This window comes from Rhinatrema bivittatum, chromosome 4 (genome assembly GCF_901001135.1).
Source record: "Rhinatrema bivittatum chromosome 4, aRhiBiv1.1, whole genome shotgun sequence".
NCBI lineage: Eukaryota > Metazoa > Chordata > Amphibia > Gymnophiona > Rhinatrematidae > Rhinatrema > Rhinatrema bivittatum.
In genome coordinates, this window is record NC_042618.1 from 237030710 (window position 1) to 237057100 (window position 26391).

General features: G+C 43.8%; 1 protein-coding gene across 1 annotated transcript in view; it reads left to right on the top strand.

The window, feature by feature from the left end:
* Positions 1-26391, top strand: part of LOC115090602 (sodium- and chloride-dependent GABA transporter 2-like) — a 204260-nt gene that overhangs the window by 119754 nt on the left and 58115 nt on the right. The window contains exons 10-12 of the mRNA XM_029599942.1: positions 2822-2947; positions 18846-18958; positions 24794-24931. Of these exons, the coding sequence (XP_029455802.1) occupies positions 2822-2947; positions 18846-18958; positions 24794-24931 (377 nt within the window). The remainder of the gene's footprint in view (positions 1-2821; positions 2948-18845; positions 18959-24793; positions 24932-26391) is intronic.

Consider the following 26391-nt stretch of genomic DNA (forward strand, 5'->3'; position numbering starts at 1 on the left):
TCTAGAATATTACTTCTTAACCAAGTCACTTTTTATGTCATCACTATTTCTCCCAATATAAGCCCATAATAGTAATAACTAACTCTGAGACCTTAAACCGGTCATAGATATATGAAAACAAAACAAGAGTCTTGATCATATAATTCAATGGAGGTGAAAACATAACAAATTCGTATGAATAAGAATATCTGTATGACCGTCATATGCTCAGCTTATACAAACAATGTATGCTGAAAATCAATGGTCCACTCTTTTGATTTCTTTTAGTAATTTTAGTGTGAATGCATATAAAATCATTGTCACTGATACATTTTATTAATCCAGGTAGGACCCATATTGACATAGTTCAAAACATATATTGTGAGCGAAAGTACAACAATATCAAACTGCAAACTTAGCTTATGTCCAGCAACTTGAAAGGATCCTTGACATGGAGCCATGTTTCGGAAACAACCTGCATCAGGGGGATTTTACTCCATTAGACGCTCAGCCGTAGACAGTCTTACCATGCTCAAACTTTAAAATTCTCTGAAAACCATGGAGAAAACCTGCTGTGTGTTTAAAAGGAAACCGAAAGTGATTCAAAAACTACGTAAGAATTCTCTACAATACATTTTGCATGAAATTACAGAGTACTAATTGACCAACTCATTGAGGCCCTTAGAGGTCACCATATGCATCGTGGTCCACTAGAACTCTGATTCAATGAAAGAAGCTAGAGGCCCATTTTAGATCAAGGTCACCATCCTTGTGGCCATTGTAATATGTATTCCAACTCTTTTTCTGGTTCAATATGAGTAACATCCACAATCAGGACGGGTGGTTAAACTTAAATCTAACACAAATTGTCTCTCACAAAGAGTTGTCCTTGCAATCTGATTTACATAGGTTGAATGAAAAGGGGCATCAGAGTGAGACTTATCAAACACAGGAGCTGTATTAACACATTTAAATTATCAGCCCCCATGGTATCACACTGTTTGAAATATTCACATGCTTTCTAGGACTTTAGGTGGACTGTACTTGAACAACTCAATCTACAATGGCGCGGTAATGTACAAAGATTATTGAATAGATGGGAATCCATCCTGGATTTTTTCTTTGTATACTGTGACTCCTGAGGGGCTCAATGAATTGGTCAATTGGTACTCTCTGATTTGAAGCAAAATGTATTGTGGGGAATTTCTTACGAAACTTTTGTGTCACTTCCGATTTCCTTTTAAACACAGTGGTTTTTCTCCATTTTTCAGAGAATTTTAAAGTTTGAGCCACGGTATGGACTGTCTATGGCTGAGTATCTAATGAAGCAAAATCCCTCTGAAGTAGATTGTTTCTGAAACATGGTTCGATGTTGTGGAACCTTTCAAAGTTGATATATACTGAGAACTACTTGCAGTTGACATTGTTATACTTCTGATCACCCATTTGTTTTGTTTTCGTATATCTATCATTATTTCTCCACCAACCTCCATAGATGACAATACAAGATCCCATACTTAATCCAATACCTAGCAACTCACCCTGCTATGTCTTTTTTCCAAGCTTTGTAATAATCTAGACAACTACCTAAACTAATAATACTGTTGCCCAAACATTTAATTTCTTAGTTCCCTGTAGCCTTACTGGACAATACACATGAAACACCAATACACCTGAAGCACCAGCCCTGTTGGTTTCTGGGGAATTGTAGCCTGCTGGTATGAATCCAGCTGCTCTATGTCTTGCAGTATCACTAGGTCATGATTCTTTTTCCCATCCTTTGTTTTGTCCCTATCATGTCTCCCCTGTCCTCTGCTCTTGAGGGAGTGAAGGATGGGTTGTTTACAGTGCCGCAACCTCTCAAATCTGCTCTTACCAATGTCATAGAAAGCAACAGTAGATAATGATCATTATGCCTATCTAATCTGCCCAATCTCACTCATGATTTGGTGCCTCAGACTCCAGCCAATCTCTGGTTTTCCTCTCAATCATTTGCCTATGGATTCTCTGTGTCTATCTCCTGCTTCTGTGAATTCTGTTTCTATTTTTGTACCCACCATCTGTACTGTGCATTCATTCTTGCCGTCAACACCCTTTCAGAAGCCCCCTACTTACCAATATCTATTTCCTCTAAAATTTGTCCAGTTAGATTTTGAATTGATTTACTATTACTACTAATATATATCCTTTTTATAGTGCTACTGGATCTCTGCAGTACTATTTACTTAAGAGACAAGTTAGAGATTGAGGAGATTTAATACAGTAAACATCCTTAAATGAACAAGGCTCTGATCAGTAAGAGAAGAATAGAAAAGGGCTGTCGTCAGGTTAAATGGTGCCCCGGATGGATGAGGAGAGGGAGGTTCCCCTCTGATGATGCAGCTGGCTAGTCTCTTTCAAAGATGAGGAAGCACAGGAGTGACAGAACAGATGGTTATTTCCACCAATACGGTGACAGCAGCAATGGTGGCATGACATCCCTCCCAGTTTTGATGGCAATTCCCCCTGGTCTGGCATCCCTGGCAGGCACCCATTTTTCCCATCCCTTCCGATAGCCCTAGACTTATGGTCAGAGAGGTGACATAATGCTCCAACTAAGGGAGGCTTGTTTTAAGCATAAAGCAAAGCAAGGTGATAATTGTGGAGTTGGGAGCTGACTTTGGAGTAGGGCACAGATAAGAACAACTTGCATGATGAATGGAGATCATGCAGAGGGGTAATAAGGGGAGATAAAGGTTTCACTTGTGCTGACTATTGTGCTGGTGCTTTTTAAGCTGTTGCATGTTAAGGTAATCATGAAAAGTATTATAAGACTGATTCTTGTCACTATTGCATTTCTCAGGGATTTCTATTGCTCTCTGCTTCCTGAACAGTGGTACTAGCTTTGTTGCTGGTATTGCCATCTTCTCTATCTTGGGCTTTATGGCACAAGAACAAGGAGTACATATTTCTGAGGTGGCTGAATCAGGTGAGTATACCCAGCTTTGGAAGTGATTGTGTAACTGAAGATACAGCCAGGGCAGTCACTGGAAAGAATGGAGCCCCGAAAAGGGTTACTTTTAGCACCCCATTTCCTTTTGGGCTTATGAATTTGTAGACCAACTCAAAAGGATGGTTTGGTACAGCTATCTCCCTCTTCTGGTTTGGTGCCCATGCTGGTTGCTTCTCCTGCCCACCCCTTGTAACAGCTGTAGGAATGGGAAATCTGACTGTTGGAGGTGCGGATGATCCATTATGCGATTTCTTCTTCTATTTTGTATAGTTTGATTACAGCAATAGTAGAATCTACCACACATTGGCCGGATTTTAAAAGGGTTACGCGCATAAGTTATGCGCGTAACCCTTTTAAAAGCCCCCTGCGCACGCTGAGCCTATTTTGCATAGGCTCGGCAGCACGCACAAGCCCCGGGACGTGCGTAAGTCCCGGGGCTTTCGCCGGGGGGTTAAAGTAAAGGAGAGATGGGGGCGGAGTCAGAACATTCAGGATTGGCTGAAGCGGGTGGTTCAAATAGGTAGCTGTAAGGCAGCTCCCCTTTTCTATCAGCATGGCCTGGTGGTCAGCGTCCTGCCTTGTTTTATGGGGTCGGTTAGGGAATTTAGCAGTGGGGTAGTTGCAGCATTTAGGCATGGTGAACAGCGACGTAATAGAGCGTCCCAAAACCTACCAGGTATTCTATCATAGTTAAGGGGCAGCAGTTCACGTGAAGGAAATTGGGGGGGGGGGGGGGGGGTGGGGGGGGTGGCAAGAAAGTCACAGGGCCAGCAGGTGCTTTGACACAGCCAGGGGAGAAGAAAAGGGGCACCGGCATATGAACAGCGCTCAACAAAGGTCGGGTGACTTCTACGGTCAAGACCTCAGCCTGCCAGTGACCCCATCAACATATTTGGCTTCTGCAGCTGGATTTGTATAGGCTACAAAAGGCTTGTTGGCTTAGTGGATAGGACGCTGGTCATCTAAGGAGAGATTTTTCTAGATGCGTTGATATGTCAAGACATGATGTTGTTTGTATTAGTTCTGTTTGTATTTAGTTCAGTTATATTGTTCAGTTGCCTTGATGCTGCAGCCTTAATCTGTCCATTAAAATACTGTTTGAATTTCATCTGGTGTGGTGATCTTATTCACAGGAAAAGGGGAGAGTGGGGTGGGGGGAGGAAGAGCAGGAGGTAAAAGTGAAGGCCTTAACTCTGCCCTATTGTGCCTTCATTACCCTAAGAAGCAGTAATAATGGAAGAGGATGGTCCTGGTTCTGGGTGCTGTACTTGTGCAGTCCCTGCCTTTTGCTGTGGTATAATCCAGCAAAGGTAAATATCAGATCAGACTAATAGTCATAAGAACCATAAGAGAAGGGATTCTGAAGAAAAAGTCCAAAAGAACATGAAACTGTTAAAGATAACTGGGTAAGGTCTGCATTGCCAGGACTGTAAGGAAAGTGAATTTTGAAAGAACTGTAAAACGCCAGAGCAGAGGTAGAACCACATAAAATGAAAGAAGCTAGAGGCCATTTTAGATCTCAAAACCCTTTTAGAGGTATAAATCCGGTAGTAATATTAAAGTAAGGGTCCTAGAAAATGTTTGCCTTGTAAGTTTAACCTTAAAATTAACGCTCAAAGAAATATAAAGATTTTACTTTATATTTGCCTAATATAAGTGGCTGATTGAGAAAACAGATACTGATATGGGATTGTTTTTCCTTTTCGTATAAAATATCAATCAGGAGCTATGATATGGGTAATTGGCTATATATTGTTGTTTTGAATGATTTTAAAAGCAATAAATAAAGAATTGAAAAAAAGAAAAAAATATAGTAATGATGGTAAAAAAGGACCAGATGGTCCATCCAGTCTGCCCACCAAGATTCTTATGGTAGTATCTGCTGTTCTGTGCAGGATACTTCCATGTTTCTCTTAAGGGTGGTAACTTCTCTGCTCCATACAGTTACCTCCAATCCTTATGATAAGAGTAGTAATATTTACAATCAAAACCAAGCAACACTCAAACCCATACCAAATTACTGCTAGCAACATTTTTACTAGATAAGGAGCCTTCTTGATAATTCAGACAATGCTGCTTGGTATTCTTTGCTTTGGGAATTGGCCATAGAAGCAGTCCTCTGTTTTTTCTCTATGTTCTACATGTCAGTAGCCTAACCCATAAAAGTCAGGGCCCATGTTGGTTCTCGATTGTATCTAATTCCCTTTTTATTTTTTTCCCCTCCCCCCTGCCATCAAAGCGGGGAGCGATGTTGCAGTTGTGTCAAAAGCATCAAAGCTTTTGGTTGAGGGTAGTAATCCCCATGCCGTCTATTAAGGGTAGTAACTGCCTCTCCATTCGGGTTACCCCATGCACCCTCCTCTTCATTTTCATGCTCTAGCCTTTAGGGATCCACAGTGTTTATCCCATACCTCTTTGAATTCATTGACTGTTTTCTTTTTCACCACTGCCTCCAGAAGGGCATTACAAGCATCCACCACCCTCTCTGTGAGGAAATATTTCCTGTTGTTGGTTCTGAGACATCCCCTGGAGTTTCATTTCATGACCCCTAGTTCTACTGTTTCCTTTCCGATGAAAAAGATTTGAAGTTTGTGTACCATTAAAACCTTTCAGGTATCTGAAGGTTTTGTACCATGTCTCCCCCTGCATCTCCTCTCTTCTAGGGTATACATATTTAGATCCTTCAGCCTCTCCTCATAAGTCTTCTGATACAGACCCCCACACCCTTTGGATACCCTTCCCTGGACTGCCTCCATCTTATCTCTATCCTTTTTGAGATATGGTCTCCAGAACTGAACACAGTACTCCAGGTAAGGCCTCTACAAGATCTATGCAAGGGCATTATCACCTGCTGATTATTCCTCTGTACAGCTCGGCATTCTTCTGTCTTTAGCTATCACCTTATCACATGCTTCACCATCTTCAGATCACCAGATACTATTACCCCAAGGTCCATGCACATAAGTATTTCACTCCCCATCACATTCAGGTCTTTCGGATTACCAAACTCTGAAGCATGACTCTGAAATTCTTGGCACTGAATCCCAGCTGCCATATATTCGACCACTCTTTAAGCTTTCTTAAATCACTTTTCATTCTCTCTACTCCTTCAGGCATGTTCACTCTGTTGCAGATCTTAGTATCATCCACAAACAGACAAACTTTACCTTCTATCCCTTCCATAATGTCACTCACAAAGATATTGAACAGAACCGGTCCCAATACTGATCACTGTTGCACTCCACTTAATATGGTTCACTCTTCAGAGTAGGTTCTGTTTACCATTACATGCTATCTCCTATCTTTCAACCAGTTTGTAATCTATGCCACCACCTTGGTGCTCACTCCAAAGCTTCTCATTTTATACCCAAGCCTACTATGCAGGACTGTATAAAAAGCTTTGCTGAAATCCAAGTAGATCACATCAAGCCACTCTTCCTCAATCCAATTCTAGTCACCCAATCAAAAAGTCAGTGATTTGTCTGACAAGACCTTCCCCTGGTGAATCCATGTTGCATCAGGTTCAGCAAGCCATCTGATTGTAAATAGTTCACTATGCACTCAAAGTACCAAGAGTTGCTTAGAGCAGCAGCTGCTCCAGCACTGGCACTAGACATTAAAAGCACAAAGAGTAGATGCAGAACAATACTGCAAGAAGAGTGGCAGCAAGACCCTAAGATGTACAGTGAGGGCTGAGGCAGGAAGAAGAATGGCATCAAAAGCAAAATACCAAGAGAGCAAGCGGTTTTATGAGTAGCACAAAGGGCCTAAAAGTCCATGAATGGTACAGCAAGTGTACAAAGCATTGGGATTACCGGGGTAAGACCAAAAGTCATCAAGTACAATAAGGAAGGTAATTTTAAAAGAACCTCAAAGCAGCTGGAGCTAAGGTAGAACCACCCAAAGGTACCAAGTGTGGCTTGGAGAAGCAACAGCTGCAGCAGTGGTGCTAGAGATTATAATTACAAATGGCAGGTGCAGAGCAATGCAAAAAGAAGAGTGGCAGCAAGGCCCCAAAATATACAACGAGGGCTGAGGCAGGAGGAAGAATAGCATCAAAATCCAAGGCACCAAGAGTGGCAAAGCAGTATCAGGAGTGGCATGAAAGGGCTCAAGGATCCATGAGTGGCACTGCAAGTGTGCAAAGTATCGGATTGCCAGTGCAAGGCCAAGAATTGCAATTACTGAAGGAAGGTAATTTGAAAAGAACTCAAATACAGCTGGAGCAGAGGCAGAACCAAGGTACCAAGAGTAGCTTGAAGCAACAGCAGTAGAAGTAGTGGCATTGGAGATTGAAATCACAAATGGAAAGTGCAGCAAGAAGAATGGCACTACTTCACAAGGAGAGTTAAAATGTTTGGCAGCGGCACATATATCTACTTGCTGGCTAACCTATGTGATATATCACAGTTGAACAATACAATACCACCCCCAGCATTTTTCACAATGCATGCAACATATTTCTTACACTGTGTATGTGTGCTGATTTCTTGTGCATACACATAAACTAAGAAACAAAGAAGATATAGGTAAGGCTCAGAGTGGTGTTTCACTGTAATCTGCCTCTGAAATTATAGCATACGCACCATATTAGAAGTAAGATGGAAGAAAACAAAGTAAGATAGAAAGATAGAGTAGAATCAAAACCTCCAATCAAACAGTGCAGGAAATCACAAAAAGCATAGGGGCATCAAAACCACCAAGGTGCAGAGTATGGGTGGTGTATCGCAAATAAACAGAGGGATCAAAATTAGTATCACAAATAGGGCAGATGCACCAAAACCCCTAAGTACAGAGTACGGGTAAGGTATTAGAAAACAACACAGAGGCATTAAAAACCACCAAGGTATTGAGATTTAGCAGGATATCCCAAATAGTATTTATTTATTTATTTGCTTTATATACCGACATTCATTGGGTATATCACATCGTTTACATGTTAACACGGAGAATAATAGGACTAAGGTGTATTATTATTATTACAATTGTAATAGTAAGGAACTAAAAAACATATATTATTATGTTATAATGGTCTTATTATTATTACATTATAACCTTCAGAAACTCAAAACCAGTATCACAAACATTACAGAAGCATCAATATCTTCAAAGTGCACAGTGTGTGGGGGGTATTATAAACAGCATAGAGGCATAAAATATGCAAGAATTCAAGCAAGCTATTAAACAGCACAGAGGTATCAAAAATCCCCAAAGTAGCAGAGTGTGAATAGGATATTATAAACAGCAGCAAGGCATCAAAACCCCAAGGCATAAAATTTAGTCAGGGGTATCACAAACACTCCCAGCCATCAAAACCAGTATTGCAAAACAGCACAGAACCATCAAATCAGCAGGGTATCACAAACAGATAGAGGAATCAAAGCTCCAAGGCACAGAGTGCAGGTGAGGTATCACAAACATCACAGAGTCCTTAAAATACCCAAAGTAGTGAGCATGAGTGGGGTATTGCAAATAGCACAGAGAGATCAATACTCCCAACACATAGACTTTTGATATCACAAACAGTACAGAGGCATCAAAAGTCCAAGGTATAGATTTGGGAAGAGCAGGGGCAGTTCTATAATGAGGCAGGGTGAGGCAGCCGCCTCAAGTGGCCAAATTTGGGGGCAAAAAAAGTGCCCCCAAAATTCATAGTGGCTACCTCACCTTGCCACCAGATTACATATTAGATAAACATTGGTGGGGTCCCACCCCTGCTGGTGAATCAAAAAAAGAGGACTCGTAAGCTGCCAGCAGAAGCCAAACCCACTGGTGACAGGAGGAGGAAAACAGGCCTTGTGCACCACCAGGGAACACAGCCTGCCAGCAGTAGGAGGAGGAGAGCAGGCATTGTGCCACTGGTAGAGCCCAACCTGCCGGTGGAGAGCTGCAAGTCTTGCTTGCCACACCACTGGCAGCAGGAGGAGGAGGGGAGCAGGCCTTGCACGAGTGGAGCCCAACCCACCAGAGGGAAGAGGAAGACATATGAAGCCTTGTGTGCCACCAGCAGAGGCCAATCTAACCGGCAGCAGGAGGAGGAGAGCAAGGTCTTACTTCATGGTGGAGCCCAACCTGCCAACGGCAGAGATGAAGTCCTGCCAGCAACCAAAAAAAAAAAAAAAAAAGGAAGAGAGCACGTCAGTGAGTTAGAGGGAATGTGTAATGTGTGTTTGTGAGACAGCATATGAATGGGTGTATATAAGAGAAAGCATGTGCGTGTGGGTGACAGCATGTGGTTGTCTGTGTGTAAAAGAGCATGTGAGCATCTGTATGTGCTTGAAAGCTTCTGTGTGTGAAAGACTATGTGTGTGAACATATGTGGGAACATCTGTGTGTGGTGAGAGTATCTTTGTGTGTGTGTGTGTGAAACAGCATATGTGAAAGCATTTGTGAGCAAGTGTGAGAATGTGTGAGCGTCTGCGAGAAGTAGCATGTTTGTGAGCATGTGTGAGCATCTGTGTGTGAGAGAGCATGTGTGAATTAGCGTGCACTAAGTCCCGTTAGTGTGCACTAACTCTGAAATTAGGGAAACCAGAAATAAACACCCATAAACCATTTAAAAAAATGAAATCAAACAGATAACAACACAAAAAAAAATGACATGAAAAAAAATCAATGCACATCCATACTATCTGCTACTCCTCTGGAACTCTGACTCCTGATTTCCCCCTTCTGCAAGCATTTAAAATCACCGAAAGGGCCAGACTACAAAGAGACAACCAACCCTTGCCCTTCTTGATGATTTGACCTGTAACTGTGATTTGAGAGAGAGGGAGAGGAAGGAGATGGTACTGTCTCATCCCTCCCCTCAGGCAGCAGGTTGCCTTGAGCTGCCCCTGTGGCAGAGTATCACAAATAGCACAGAAGCATCAAACCCTCCAAGGCACAGAGTGCAAGCAGGGTATCAAAAAACAGGTTAGAGGCATCAAAATCTCCCAGGCATCATGAGGGGGCAAAGGGAACCACAAAGTTGTATGAATAGCCCAAAGCGAGAGAAAAGCTCCAAAAGAGCAGCAAAGGCAACACCAACAGTGGCATGAATTTCCTAAGGCACTGCAAAGCAGAAAAATGGTACCCATAATGGCAGGTGTTATCCCAGCCATGAGCAAGCTGGGAAGTCACAAAAGCATAGAGCCAAGTAAAGAGATAGGGAGAAAACTTGTATAATTTTCTTACATTTTATTTGGAGGCAAAAACACCCCATTATAAACAAAGGAGAGTGTTATGGTAGTGGACCCTTGGGTCAAGGCAAAGGTTGGCACTACCTGCAGGGAGGAGTCCCTGCATGCCCTCACTGTCGACAGATGGACCTGACTGGAGCAGAGACCCAACAGGACCTTCATCAATACCAGCCCTTGTTCCCTGCAGGTTGAGACATTGGGTGCCAGGGCCGGCTGGACTTAGGTGCAAGTGTCTGGATGGTGAAGAATCCGATGCAGGCTGGAGATCCACTGAGAGTCGTTGGTACAAAGCTAAGGTCAGTCAGACCACAGGTGGAGTCAAGAGGTACCAAAGGTCAGGGCAGGTGGCAAGCAGCAAGAATGGAGAGAGCCAAGGGATTGGGACAGGCAGAAGACTAGCAAAGTCCAGACAAGATCTTAGGTCAGCCAGGAGTCAATCCAGAAGAGAACAAAATATCTGAAGCCAATGAATCAGAAGTCCAATGAGTCCAGGAGTCAGGACCTGTTGCTGAGGTGTCCGAGTTGGCAGGCCTAGGTTTAAATACCCATGCCCTGTTGATATCATCGGGGGGGAGAGGGGGGGGGGGGGGGGGGGGGGGGGGGGGGGATGGGGGGGGGGGGGGGGGGGTGGGTCGGCAATCGTGGGAGTTTTCCTGCTGCGGGCCCTTAAAAAGCCCGCCAAGCATACACGCACCTAAGGCCACTTCCCCGCGCCTTCACCACAGCATCGGGAGCACTAAAGGTGTGCCAGCCATGGGGTGGGCTTGTGGTCGCCAAATGCAACAGAGAGAACCAAGGTAGAAGAACTAGGCCAGGATCCTAGGGGGTGAACAATGAGAGTAAGGCAAATTACCAGAACAGAGGTAGGGTGGGAGAGAAAAGCTGTTCTTTCTTTTAGATTTTGGAGAAAACCAAACAATAATCAAGAGGTAAGGGAATGAAGTTTCAAATATACACAAAACCTCCTCCCCCAAAGACATTTTAAAAACATTGCTAATGATTATGAATAATTTTCATAAAAATCAAGGAGAAGACTTCAGAATGCCGAACACAGGCAGTACCCCCTGCAAGATTTATAAAGGGAAACACAATCAGTCAAATAATCTTATGAAAATGTGGCAAACAAATCTCCCCAAGCTTTTGAAAACTTAACTACCTGAAACTTAACTTCAAGATGGAATGAAGACAGATATCAGCTGTAACAATTCTATCAACTCAAATGTGGCACATGTTTTGGCTGTTAAGACTGCATCAAGATATGATGTTATAAAATCCTCAACTTTCTCCTTTCTTTCTATCATACACACAACCTCCAAAATACCCATTCACTTACACATGCTCCACAGACATGCTCTTCTCTCTTTCATATGTGTTATTGTTTGTAAGGTTTGGGTGGACCCTTGGACACTGTGGCTGCTGACCACGCCCATGGGGGAAGTTCCATGAGGGGCCACAGGTCAGGCTCAGCTTTAGACACACAACACAGAATTATCTTTTATTAAACAGAATTGAGAAGCCACCAGAGGTGGCAGTAGTGAGTAGAGATGAAGCCCGGCTGGGCTTGTAGTCCCTCAGGGCACTGGAACAAGCGATCCCTCAATAGCTGTGCTGTAGTGGAAGAGAAACTGAGATAGTGAGTACAGTGGAGCATACACTGGGTTCTGGGATAGAGCCCTCATTGGTAGATTACTCACACAGCGGTTTCTCCCGGAAGATAACACAGCAGCTGAATAAAGGCAGCTCCTCGAGGAGCGCGTACCTGGTTCCAGGTAATAGCTCTGAGGAATAGTTGGTAACACACTGATGGTGTAGGCAGCAGTTTCTTGCAAGCAGAAGTGAAGCTCAGCAGCGAGTCCGGGAACATGGGCCCTCGAGGAGCGAGTACCGGTTCCAGACAGTGACCTGAAAGAAAAGAGAGAGGCCCCCGAGGAGCAGGTACCCCGATAGAGTAAGCCCAATTAAGGAGAGGCAGAGTAGCTAGGTGCGGAGAGCGAATCCCATCCGTAAGGAATCCCTTGCTAACTCAATTAGATAGCAAACAGAGTAGGCTTTTGTATCTGGGATGCGTGACGTCATCACAGGGGGACTCCCCTGAGGTTCGCGCCAAAGAAGGAATAAGAAGCAGGGCCGCGCGGCACGTGCGCCCTATGGTAGCTGAACAACATGGCGGGATGCAGCGCCCAAGCCGGACCGGGGACGCTGGAGAGGATGGAAGGCAAAAGCCGCGGCAGCCAGACGTCCATCAACCGTGGGAGGAGTCGCAAAAGAGGTAAGGAGGGCGGAGTGGAGATGTCGGGCAGCGACAGTTGTAACAGTACCCCCCTTCAAAGGGTGGTCTCCTCTGCGGGGTACCAGGTTTAGGCTTCAAGGATGCGTGAGGTGAAAATGACGGAGCACCTCTGTATTAAGGGTGTTAGCCTGAGGCTTCCAAGAGTTTCTTCGGGGCCGAAACCTTCCCAAGAAAGAAGGATTCAAGTGTTTTGCCTCATCTTCGGACATCAAGAATCTCTTCGACCTTAAATTCTAGATCATCTTCTGCATTGATGGGAGATGGTTCCTGAGTCTTGGAAGAGAATTCACTGAGTTTGAGAGGTTTCAAGAGTGAACGTGAAAAAGCGTTGTGGATGTTTAGTCCAGGTGGTAGCTTCAGACTGTAAGTGATGTTGCCAAGATGTCGGAGGATTGGAAATGGTCCAACGTAGCGAGGAGCAAAACGAGTGGAGGGTAAATTCAGTCTGAGATGTTTGGTAGATAACCAGACTTTGTCACCGGGTTTGAAGACAGGCGCTTGAGAATGGTGAGCGTTATAAAGCTTCTAGCACGGTCACTCGCTTTAACTAGCATGTCTTTCGTCTGAGTCCACAGGTTATGGATTTCATCAGCAGTAGATTGAGCTGCTGGGGACGTCACTGAGAACTTCAGTGGAAGTGGCGGTGTGGAGAGCATCCATATACCACTTTAAAAGGTGTTGATCCAGTTGATGTTGCTGGATGAGAATTGATGGCGAATTCAGCCCAAGGTAACAGTTCAGCCCAGTTATTCTGACGGCAGCTCACGTAGGCTCGAATGAACTGTTTTAAGGTTCTATTCATCCGTTCTGTTTGGCCATTTGATTGTGGATGATAGGCTGAAGTGTAGTCTAGAGAGATGTCGAATAACTTGCACAAGGCCCTCCAGAAACTTGCCGTGAATTGAGATCCTCGGTAACTGAACATGGCGGGATGCAGCGCCCAAGCCGGACCGGGGACGCCGGAGAGGACGGCAGGCAGACGCCGCAGCAGCCAGACGTCCATCAACCGTGGGAGGAATCGCAAAAGAGGTAAGGAGGGCGGAGTGGAGACATCAGGCAGCAACAGTCGTAACAATATGTTCTCTCACATAAAAACACATTCTCTCTATCAGACATATATGCTTTCTTACATGCTGTTTCTCTCTTTTCCTGGAACATGCAGACAAAAGCAGCCTCCTCCTTGGGCCAGGGTCTCTCACACACACAAATGCTCTCTATCACATAAGAACATAAGATATGCCATATTGGGTCTGCCAAGGGTCCATAAAGCCCAATATCCTGTTTCCAACACTGGCCAATCGAAGTCACAAGTACCCAAACATTAATAAATCTCAAGCTATTATTGCTTATTAAATTAATAGCAGTTTATGTTTTTTCCTCTAGGAACTTATCCAAAACTTTTTAAACCCAGTTATACTATCTGCTGTAACCACATCCTCTGGCAATGAATTCTCATTTTTCTCATGTTATCAAAGTTTCCCTTTTAAAAGTTTAGTGCTAGAGCCATGGATTTACTTACTGTCCCTCTTCCAGTCATTAATTCAAATTTGATCATATTATGATCACTATTGCCAAGCGGCTCCACCACCGTTACTCCTCTCACCAAATCCTGCACTCCTGAGAGCTAGATCTAAAATTGTTCCCTTTCGTATCTGTTCCTAAACCAATTGCTCCATAAAACTGTCATTTATTCCATCCAGGAACTTATCTCTCTAGCATGTCCTGATGTTTCACTTACCCAGTCAATACTGGGGTAACTGAAATCTCCATTACTGCACTACCAATTTGGTTAGCTTCCCTAATTTCTCTTAGCATTTTACTGTCTGTCTCACCTTCTTGCCCAGGTAGACAGTAGTATACTACTATCACTATATCTTCCCCACATGCAAGGGATTTCTACCCATAAAGATTTGATTGTGCATTTAGTCTCATGCAGCATTTTTATCCTGTTGGACTCTATGCCATCCCGGACATAAAGCGTCACCCCGCCAAGATGCTCTTTTCTATCATTGCAATGTAATTTGTACCCCGGTATAGCACTATCCCATTGGTTATCCTATTTCCACCATGTCTCTGAGATGCCAATTAAGTCTATGTCATCATTCACTGCTAAAACTCTAATTCTCCCATCTTATGTCTTAGACTTCTGGCATTAGCATATGAACATTTCAAAGTGTGTTTTTTTGTTTGTATTAACATTCTGCTTTTTAGTTGACAGGGATAAATTGGAATCTTTTAGCTCAGGTGAGTTTGTCATTATAGGCACTTGGACTACTTTTCTATTGGAACCTCTCAGTTGGGATGTCCTAAATCTAATGCTTCATTAGTATCCTTTGAAGATACCTCCTTCCAAACCATGCGCTGCTGAGCGGCTATCGGCATTTCCCTTTGATCTAGTTTAAAAGCTGCTCTATCTCCTTTTTAAAGGTTAGCGCCAGTAGCCTGGTTCCACCCTGGTTAAAGTGGAGTCCATCCTTTCGGAAAAGACTCCCCCTTCCCCAAAATGTTCCCCAGTTCCTTACAAAATCGAAATTCCTCTTCTTTGCACCATCATCTCATCCACACATGGAGGCTCCAGAGCTCTGCCTGCCTCTGGGGACCTGTGCATGGAACAGAAAGCATTTCAGAGAACACTACCCTGGAGGTTCTGGACTTCAGCCTAAATTTGGCTTCCAGAACCTCCCTCCCACATTTTCCTATGTCACACATACACACATGCTGTCACACATGCTTACACACTCTCACCCATATGCTGTTTCTCACACACACATATATGCTCTGTCACTCATGCTCTCACACACAAATGTGATTTCTCTCTATCACACAAACATATGTTTCTCTCTCTCTCTCTCACACACACACACACACACTCTCACACACACACACACACTCTCACACACTCACACACACACACACACTCACACACACACACACACACATGCTCTCTCTCTTTTCAGAATGTGCAAGCAGAAGCAGCCTTCTCCTTGGGCCAGAATCTCTTTCACACATAAATGCTTTCTCGCTCTCTCTCTCTCACTCACATACACACATATTCTCTCTATCTCACACACACATGCTCTCTCTCAAACACACATTTTCATGCATGCTTTTTCAGATGCTCACATACATTCTCTTTCTCTCTAACACACTGTAACGAGCGATGCCCAGCCTTGGAGTGGTATGATGGAGTCTGAGGGCAAGTTAGTGCATTCTGGGTAAGAGGATTGGAGTTATTTGATCTCGTTAGCTTTGAGAGGTTAATACACCTCTGATCAGCATGCCCTAGTTCCAGCTGATTCTTCCTAGATAGGTACCATGGGACTGGTGCACTGTGAAAGCATGGAACCCTAAATGCTAGCCTAGGTCTACCTGGGTCTTTAGAGACCTCTTGAAAACAAAGGAAGGGTTCTGCCTGGGCCTGGACCTCTGTTATACCTTCTTTGTTCCCTTCAGCCCCAATAAGTCTCACTGACTCACAAGCTAGAGGTTTAAACACCTTTTTAGTACATCTTTCTAGGCAGTTTTGCAGGAACTTCAAAATCACCAGTTCTTCCCAAAACATAAATTGTACAGGGCACTTTCCAGAAGACTATCACATAACCTTTTCCCCTTTAACCCTTCATAGATGACACCATGGCACTTAGGGCTAGCTTCTGTTCACCAGCAGTGTTTTGGATTCGTGGACCCTTGAGCCGGCTGGGATAGATGATGACATATCGTGGGAAGACCCACAGTGGAAGTCGAAGCCAGGAGACGGCACAGGGCAGGAGACTGGAGGGATCTTCACCACTGGAAGCCCGAGGTCCCCCCAGGAGGAGCCTGTGAGGACCCGAGCCACTTGGACTTACATGCGGTCTTCTGTGGGTCGTGTCTGAAGAAGAGTTCCAGAGGATAGAGACGAGTAGAGCTGAAGCCAGGAGGCCAACTGGAACTTCACCACTGGAAGCCCTCGGTCCCAAGAGGAGCTCATGAGGACCTGAGCCGCTTGGACTTAGGCGAGGCCTCCTGGAAGAAAGCTGGAGACAGGAACCAGTGGACGAAAACTGGAGTCAGAAGCCAGTGGACGAGCCTAAGTCAGAAGCCAATAGTCGGAAGCAGCAACTAGTAACTCTAACAAAGAGTGAACCTTATTGCAAGGCAAGACATAGGCCTAGCTGCAGGGTTTAAATACCCCTGCAGCGTCTGACGTCATCTGTGGGCTGTTCCCTCTCTTCCTGCGCTGGTCCCTTTAAATCTGGAGCCCCTGCGCGCGTGAGCACCTGGGGGGCAGGGCCAGGCGTGGTGGATTGCTGGCATCTCCTTCGAGGAGGGAGCACCACGGCAGAGGCCGGGATGGGCCTTGCCGGCCGAGGAGGTGTTGCAGCGGCCCGGGCCAGCCCCGAGGTAGGTGACGGGACCGGGACCGTAACACAGTGTCATATGTACATTGGAATACTCTGCTTCTATTTATTAGGATGCACAACCTTAGCCCCAGTTAATCACTATCCCTGATTCATAATCAAAGAGCTCGCTTTGCTACAGGGTCTTGCTCCTACCATACAAATCAAGTAATAAGAATATTTAAATCTAGCATTCATAATCCTTGGGAATGGTTTTGCTACAGCTACTCAGCCCAGGCTGACTAGCTGTAGCAAACTTACTTCAACCCCCAGAGTTTGTCTTTAACTTTTCCAGGAACACAGTTTCATTTTAGACAGCAAAACTAAGCTTCATTTTCACTAACAAAGTGGTTTAATTCCAGAGCACTACTGCATTTTTACCCAGCCAAACCCAGCTTCAGTTAACAAGCACAGTGGGTTCAATTCCTTAGTTTCTACGTTAGCGTTGCTGCACTCTTCCCCAGCTGAACCTAGCTTCTATTCAACTAACATACTGGGTTTAATGTTTTAGTTTCCACAGGAGTTCTGCTGCATTTTACACAGCTAAACTCCACTTTAATTACCCAACACCCCAGGTTCCATGCTTTCCTTTTCACTGGAGAACTACTCAAAAGACAAACGTAACTTAACTCAAAGATTTATTTTATTTATTTATTATATACCAACATTCAATCTGAGATATCACATCGGTTTACATTCAGGTACTGTAGGTATATTTCCCTAGCCCCAGAGGGCTTACAATCTAAGTTTGTACCCGAGGCAATGGAGGGTAAAGTGACTTGCCTAAGGTCACAAGGAGCACCTGGTCTCCTGGTTCGTAGCCCACTGCTCTAACCACTAGGCTATTCCTCCTCCCTGGCTCAGGCTTCTCATCCTCCAGGAGCTGCTCTGTGGCAGCTAACCTAGGCTCAGCTGAGCGGTCCTCCTCCCCAAGGTTCATTGAAAATTTCAGCCTATAGTACCAAGATGGGGGGGGGGGCCCTCCTCCCTGATCAGACGTTCACTGGTGACATCAGCCTACAGGCTGCCCCCTAGGAATCCTGGGATATGTAGTTCCATAGGTGCGGGATTATCGCAGCTTCAGATTAACCTGTTCTTAAGTACATGCTGCCTCAGGAACTTTAAATCCTCAATCGTGCAGAGTCTCATATCAAAATCGCCAAACACATACATGCCCTTTTTTTCATATGCTATCTGTTCACACACATACATGTTCTCACATATAAGTACATACTCAATCACTCTATCTCTTTCTCACAAATGCTCTCACACGCACAGTCACGCACTCTCCCCAAAACATGCAGATTGCATATAGCAGCAGCTTCTTTTCTTCAGTGGTGCAGACAACAACAGACTTCTGTCTTCAGCTATGCAGCCTGGCTAATGCAGCAGTTTCCTTCGGCCGTGCAGGCATGACCCACAGCAGCAGATTCATTTCCTGCACGGGCCTGGCCGATTACAGGAGCCTCTTTTGGCAGCATGGGCCCCACAGACAGCAGCCTCCTCTCTTCTCTTGGCAAGAAGCAGGTACCAAGCAGAGCACAAGCGACCTTGACTCCCAAAGAAGTGCAGCAATACTGGATTGTGCAGGCAAAATATGTCAGGGATTGAACTAATTTTATAAAGGGCCAGGGCTGATACTTGAGGCTTTTAGAAAATTGCCCTCCCTATGTGCGGGTAATGCCACTTCACGTGTAACTTTACCCGCAGTGAGCAGAGATGTTCTCGGGGGTAGGGGGTAGGGTTGTAGAGGGGCTTTCACTTATGCACATACTTTAGAACTCTCAAAAATATGTATGTAATTTTTCTTGTGGAAAAAACTGCCTGCAAAAATGAGCAGGGGTAAATGTGTGTGGGATGTTTTGGTGGACTAATTTTCAAAGTGAAAACTGCAGACTTTGTACCAATACACACAGTTATAAAGTTAGACCCCACCAACCACCTCCACCACTTGGAGGCTTGCCCTGGTAACATATTCAGACTTTTGTTGGCTTTTTCTCACATAATTCCTGATGTCATTGCAGGGCCTGGCCTGGCATTTATTGCATATCCACGAGCTGTCGCCATGATGCCCTTTTCACCACTTTGGGCATGTTTCTTTTTTCTGATGATTGTTCTGCTGGGACTGGATAGTCAGGTAAAACTTCTATAATAGCAGGGATGCTCAAACACAATTCGGTCTTAGTCAACAGAGATGTTTTCCAACTGCAAAGAATGAGGAAATGTTTTTCTAGAATAAGGTCCAGTGATTCTTAACTGTGCTCACTAATTAATGGCATCTCACTGACTTAGTTACAGACAGGGATCAGTTTCCTGATCAGGCCTGGACAGCTTCTGATTATTTAATTGGGATGTGAATTGTTTTTTGACAATTTAAAATATCGTCATTAATCGTTAAAGAGTGCGATACAATAGAAATTCCACCGATTTATCGTGAAAAAAATCGTTAATCGGGTTAGTGCACATTAATGGGAGTTAGGACACAACCTAAAAACCCACCCGACCCTTTAAAACCACTCCCTTAGCCTCCACCACCCTCCCAACCCCCCCATAAACGTTTTAAAATTACCTGGTGGTCCAGCGGGGGTCCCGGGAGCGTTCTCTTGCACTCGGGCTGTCAGCCAATAAACAAAAAACCCACCCTGACCTTTTAAAACCCCTCCCTTAGCCTCCACCACCCTCCCGACCCCCCAAAAAATGTTTTAAAATTACCTGGTGGTCCAGCGGGGGTCCCGGGAGCGTTCTCTTGCACTCGGGCTGTCAGCCAATAAACAAAAAACCCACCCTGACCTTTTAAAACCCCTCCCTTAGCCTCCACCACCCTCCCGACCCCCCAAAAAATGTTTTAAAATTACCTGGTGGTCCAGTGGGCCCCGGAAGCGATCTCCCGCTCTCGGGCCGTCGGCTGCCACTAATAAAAATGGCGACGATGGCCCTTTGCCCTTACCATGTGACAGGGTAACCGTACCATTGGCCGGCCCCTGTCACATGGTAGGAGCACTGGACAGCTGGCGCCATCTTTAAAAATGGCGCAGGCCATCCAGTGGACCACCAGGTAATTTAAAAACTTTTTTGGGGGGTCGGGAGGGTGGTGGAGGCTAAGGGAGCGGTTTTAAAGGGTCGGGGTGGGTTTTTTGTTTATTGTCCGACAGCCCGAGCGCAAGAGAACGCTCCCGGGACCCCCGCTGGACCACCAGGTAATTTTAAAACGTTTGGGGGGGGGGGGGGGGGTTGGGAGGGTGGTGGAGGCTAAGGAAGCTTTTTTAAAGGGTCGGGGTGGGTTTTTTGTTTATCGGATCGGACGCAGCTGATAAAAAAAACCAAAAAACCGATCGGGCCGGATGAAAAAAAAATGCACGATTTGAATCGGAACCAGAACTGAACTGATTCCGGTTCCGATTCACATCTCTATTATTTAACATTTAGGAAGTGCATTGAAACGTTTTGTTTACCAAAGCTTTTATTTAATTTGATGGTAATTTGCTTTGCTTAATGCTTGGTCTATGTGATACTTGTTCTAAAACTGTTTTATTTAATTGTCTGTCTGTTTTATTTTGGATTATGTATTTTAATACTGTATGCTAGATTTATGTTAGGTTGTTTATTTTTTGCTGCACCTCTCCCGGAGTACTGTGGTATGTGGAGCAAGTGCTAAATCTAATGAAATAAAATAATTCCTCCTTCTAAAATGCCAGTGATTGAAGTTCTTACAGAGGCATATAAACTTGCCTGACCTAAACACTGATTAATTCGATAGTTTTCAACTCCAGGTCATACAGTTGTAGGCAGTTGTACCTGAACTATAACTCACCTTGAACTCGGATTTGAAAAGGTGAGTAATTGCAACCCAAATACAAACCTTACAGGAGATGGTACATTTTAAATAAAGTGTTAGTTTCTCTATGATTCAGGGCTGTCCCCTGGGGCATAGCATTGGGCTTCTCTCTAAGCCAAGCCCTCTCCTGGAGGCACATCTACCTAGTATCTAATTAGGTTTACAGGATTGCCACAATGAATATGCATGAGATAGTTTTGTATACATTGAGTCGCAGTATATGTAAGTCTACAGTATCTAGTGCATATTCATTATGTATATCCTGAAAATCTGACTGTTTAGGTGTACTTCCAGAAGGTGATTGGGAAACATTATTATAAACCATTGCTGAGCTTATCAGGAGCTACAGTTCTCAGCTGGGCTCAGTGGGATATTGAGGCACCATTGAGTAGGAAACAGGAGTCCTCTTGGGTATGCATCCACCCATAAGACACACAGAAATGAATATTGTATTACCAAAGTTATTTTATTCTATATTATTTATGTAGGTACATTTATATTATATTATATCACTACACATCCTCTGAAAATGGGAAAAGTAGTTCAATTAAACTTGCTTCTGAGTCAGTAAAACTGAACTACCTCTCTTAGGGGTATTTCCTAAGCAGCATGTAATGGTTTTAGAGCATTATTTCCCAATTCTCTTCTGGAAGCACACTTAACTAGTCAGATTTACAAATGCTGGATCTCAATGTATATTTCATGCATATTCACTGTGACAATCCTAAAAACCTGACTGGATATTAGGTAGATATGCCTCCAGAAGAGAGTTTGGCTTACAGAGAGAAGCCTAATGCTATGTTCTGCATGGTAAATGCCTTGCAGTAGTGATAACGCATGGTATTAAAAATACCATGTGTTATTTTATCTCGAATATTGTGAACATGTTAATGAACTTCTTTGCAAATGCATGCAAAGCAGCTCATTACTAGTAAATTCTATGATAATAAAATAACACAGCTTGCCCAAATATTTGCAAGCCATGTTATTTTCCTGAAATTTAGCTATCACTCTGGTGTTGTAACTAACGTTTCCTGGGAGCATCCCAATGCCCCCAGGCAGTTTCTTGAAGGATCTTAGCAGCCTGATCAAACACCCTCCCCGGGGGTCTTGTGAGACCTCCACCACATCTAGAGGAAGTCCTAATGGGAAAAAGAAAATAATGTATAATTCACATGGCAAATTCCCCACCCTTCACAATCTTGTCTCTTTGCTATAAAAGCCCTCACTAGCTCCAAGTTTCCACCCTCTGGCCTTGAGGCGCCCACCCTTCTAACCCACCCTAGCCCATCCACCCCAGGCATTTATGATCTAGTGGCCTAGCAGGGCCTAATATGTCCCTTAGGCTCTAGGCCTGTCGCTGACTGAAACCATGTGATGGGGCAGCCAGTAGCATTTTGATTTCAGACGGCGATAGTCCTGGATCCTAGGAGGCGTTCCGGGTGCTGTCAGGCCATCAGGTTGCTAAAGATGTGCCTGGGGAGAGTGTTGGGCTAGAGTGGGTCTGAAGAACAGGGGAGGAGGGTAGAGGAGTCAAGGTCAGAGGATGGAAATTAGGAACCAGGTAGGGTGTTTAGTAAATCCCAATGGTATTTCCCCCTCTGAGGGGAAAAATCACATCTTAGTAAATGATCCTTTAGAGATGGTGAGAGGAAGAGAACTCAAACTCAGAGAACTCAGTTTAAAGAAAAACACAAAATTGCGTCATATATGAGACTTATTTTAAATAATTTTCTTAGGAAACAAAATCTTCAAATGCCATTTTTAAGTAACGTTAATTATTCTCCAATCACTATTATCAGTAATAAGAGCCTTTCAAACCGGCGCGCAGGTACACATGTGAGCAAATTCATTGGCCTGCGCCCAGGGATGCAGATATTTTATAACTTGTGCACATATATGCACGCATCTTATAAAATAGCTTGGCAGCATGCATATGTGCGCCAATTTTGGAAACAGTTATAAAGAATAAAATCACAGAACATTTAGATAGACATGGTTTAATGGGACACAGCCAGCATTGATTTACCTAAGGGAAATCTTACCTTACAAATCTCCTACATTTTTATGAAGGGGTGAATAAACATGTGGACAAAGGTGAACCAGTAGATGTGGTGTATTTGGATTTTCAGAAGGAGTTCGACAAAGTCCCTCTTGAGAGGCTTCTAAGAAAACTAAAAAGTCATGGGATGGGAGGTGATGTCCTTTTGTGGATTGCAAACTGGTTAAAAGACAGGAAACAGAGAACAGGATATTTAATCTGTTATCACAGTGGAAAAAGGTAAACAGTAAAGTGCCTCAGAGTTCTGTACTAGAACCGGTGCTTTTTAATATATTTATAAATGATCTGGAAAGGGACACAATGAGTGAAGTGCTTAGATTTGCGGATGATACAAAATTATGCAGAGTAGTTAAATCTCAAACAGATTGTGATAAATTGCAGAAGGACCTTGTGAGACTGGATGATTGGGTGTCCAAATGGCAGATGAAATTTAATGTGGACAAGTGCAAGGTGATGCATATAGGGAAAAATAACCCTTGCTGTGGTTACATGATGTTAGGTTCCATATTAGGAGTTACCACCCAGGAAAGAGATCTAGTCGTCATAGTGGATAATACTTTGAAATTGTTGGCTCAGTGTTCTGTGGTGGTCAAAAAAGTAAACAGAATATTAGGAATTATTAGGAAGGGAATGGCGAATAAAATGGTGATGTCATCATGCCTCTGTATCGCTTCATGGTGAGACTACACCTTGAATTCTGTGTGCAGTTCTGGTCGCCGCATATCAAAAAAGACATAGTTGCATTGGAGAAATTACTGAGAAGGGTGACCAAAATGATAAAGGAGATGGAATGGTTTCCCTATGAGGAAAGGCTAAAGAAGTTAGGGCTGTTCAGCTTGGAGAAGAGCCGGCTGAGGGGGGATATGATAGAGGTCTATAGAATCATGAAAGGACTTGAAAGGGTACATGTGAATAGGCTATTTACTCTTTTGGATAAATCAAGGATTAGGCAGACTCCATGAAGTTAGTAAGTAGTTCATTTAAAACAAATCAGAGAAAATTCTTTTTCACTCAATGCATAATTAAGCTCTGGAATTCATTGCTAGAGGATGTGCTTATGGAAGGTAGTATAGCTGGGTTTAAAAAAGGTTTGGTTAAGTTCCTAGAGCAGAAGCCCATAAAGTGCTATTAATCAATAAGGATTCATAGCTTGGGATCTATTCATTTAGGGCCAGATTTTAAAACATATGCGCAGTCGCGCACATGTTATAAAATCCGGGGTCGGTGAGCGCAAGAGGGTGCACACTTGTGCACCTTGCACGTGCCGAGCCCTAGGGGAGCCCCGATGGCTTTCCCCATTCTCTACGAGACTGCTCCGAAATCGGAGCAGCCTCAGAGGGAACTTTTTTTCTGTCCCCCCCCCACCTTCCCCTCCCTTCCCCTATCTAACCCACCCCCCAGCCCTACCTAAATCCCCCACCTACCTTATTTTATTTCTTATGCCTGCCCTGGCCGGTTGCAACGAAGGAGGCCTCGGGACTACCACCGGACCGCCGTCACGCCCCAGGATCCGCCCCCAGACCACCCCTGGACCCGCCCCAAACCGCCACCGTGCCCCCAGACCCCAGATTGCGTAAGTATTTATGTGAACATCTCAGCTTCACGCCACGAAACACCCATGCCCAGTCCAGCCCATGCCCAACCCTTTTTAAAAATTTCCAAAATGTACACACTGTAGCATTAATGCACGTATCCAGCCGGCTTTGAAAATCCACTCAGGGTGCTCAAGCCCGACATATTCGTGTATCCCCTAATTAATGCACGTGTCGGGCTTTTAAAATTCACCTTTAAGTGTCTCATATGCCCAATTCAGACAAGTGTCAAGTATATACCGGTAAGTGCCCGAAGGGCATGCATGTACTTATCCATAAAATCTGATTGATGCTCTTTTCAGTTTTGTTTGCTTGCAGGGCATCTCATCTCAGACTAAGCAAATCACAAATATCTTGCTGCCCGACTCGCTTCATCTGAGATAAGATGTCGTGCAAATAAACAGAAAAGCGAGAGTCATTGATTTACTAACATGATGGCTGAAAGAAGGACTTTGATGGTTCTTTGCCTTGATATCCTTTCAGTTTGTCTGTGTTGAGAGCCTGGCGACAGCCGTGGTCGACATGTACCCTAACATATTCCGGAAGAAGAACCGCAGGGAGATCCTGATTTTGTTCATCTCCATTTTTTCCTATCTAATTGGCCTGGCCATGCTCACTGAGGTACAGTGAAGGAAACTAATTTTGTCTCATGTACGGTTAGAAATGTACCACGAGAAAACTGGATCTGAGCAAGGGAGCGAGAACAGGAAAATGACTACATTGAAAGCAGAAGAAATAGGCCAGGAATTTTAAGTTGCTAAGTGTCACCAGGTTGTCAAGAATGTTGTTTTTTCTTAAGCTCCCCATGTGCTGAATTGTAGAACTTTTCCATTACTTTACTGTTTGTAAAAAAAAAAAAAAAAAAAATCCATGCCAGATTCCATTGGGGCAGGAGTTTAAAAGGTAAGGTGAAGGGAGAAGAGATGCATCCTATGTAATGATTGTTTTCATGGTACATGAGATTAGACTTGAATTTGTAAAAAATGATGCTTTTATTAAGTACCTATTCAATACATGGAGAGAGAGGAAAACAACTCACACCAGGAATGTGCAATAAAGAATTTTAACACATTTTCGAGATGCACTTCAACCTTGTGCCTTTAGCACCTGGTAAAATGTAAAGAGAAAATGTAGGTGATAATTTTCATTGGGTGAAAAGTCTGAAGGAACTTTTTAGTTGCAGACTTTACATTAATTTGCAGAGCAAAAGTACACATAGAACACTACTTTGAAAATTATCCTGGCATAACTACATGCATAACGATATCAATCACAAACAACCCACACACACCAAAAAGTGTATTCTAGTATACTGATTTGTAAACAAAATATAAAACAAGAATATACTGGTGTAACTTATATAGCACCCTACTACCGAATTTTTGTTGGACCTTTCAATCTCGAGTCAGGATTTATAAACAGACTCGTTCGTGATAAAGGGTCACTTTACTTTTTTATTTTACTAACAATTCTATTTGATGCATCTTATTTGTATATTTTTAATTTTTCATAAAAATTCAAAACCCAAAAGTGCTGATGAATATGCAAATAAATATGGCAAGGCAATTCACTCGGTCACAATCCCAAGAGTTGTAGTGTATTTTCTAGTACTTATCGCCAAACAAGAGTCCCGAGGGTCCCGACATGGCCATGTTTCGGACCGAAGTCCTGCTTCAGGGGAACTGGTCCGATAATCCAATCCGAAAATATATATCAATCCGTCATTACGCTGCTCATTCCATCAGCATCTTAAAGCGGTTAATCCTGTGCACATATTTTCTGCATGCGGTCTGAACTCAGACACGCATAGTTTAAACAATGCGTGTCTGCATCGGACCTGATGGAGAACTTCAGTTAATCCTTTTGTTGGGAAGTAGAGGACCTGATGGAGAACTTCAGCTGTAGACGTGTTTCCGGTGGAGGCCTATACATTTCCGGTTGTGTCGCCATTGTTTAAACTATGCGTGTCTGAGTTCAGACCGCATGCAGAAAATATGTGCACAGGATTAACCGCTTTAAGATGCTGATGGAATGAGCAGCGTAATGACGGATTGATATATATTTTCGGATTGGATTATCGG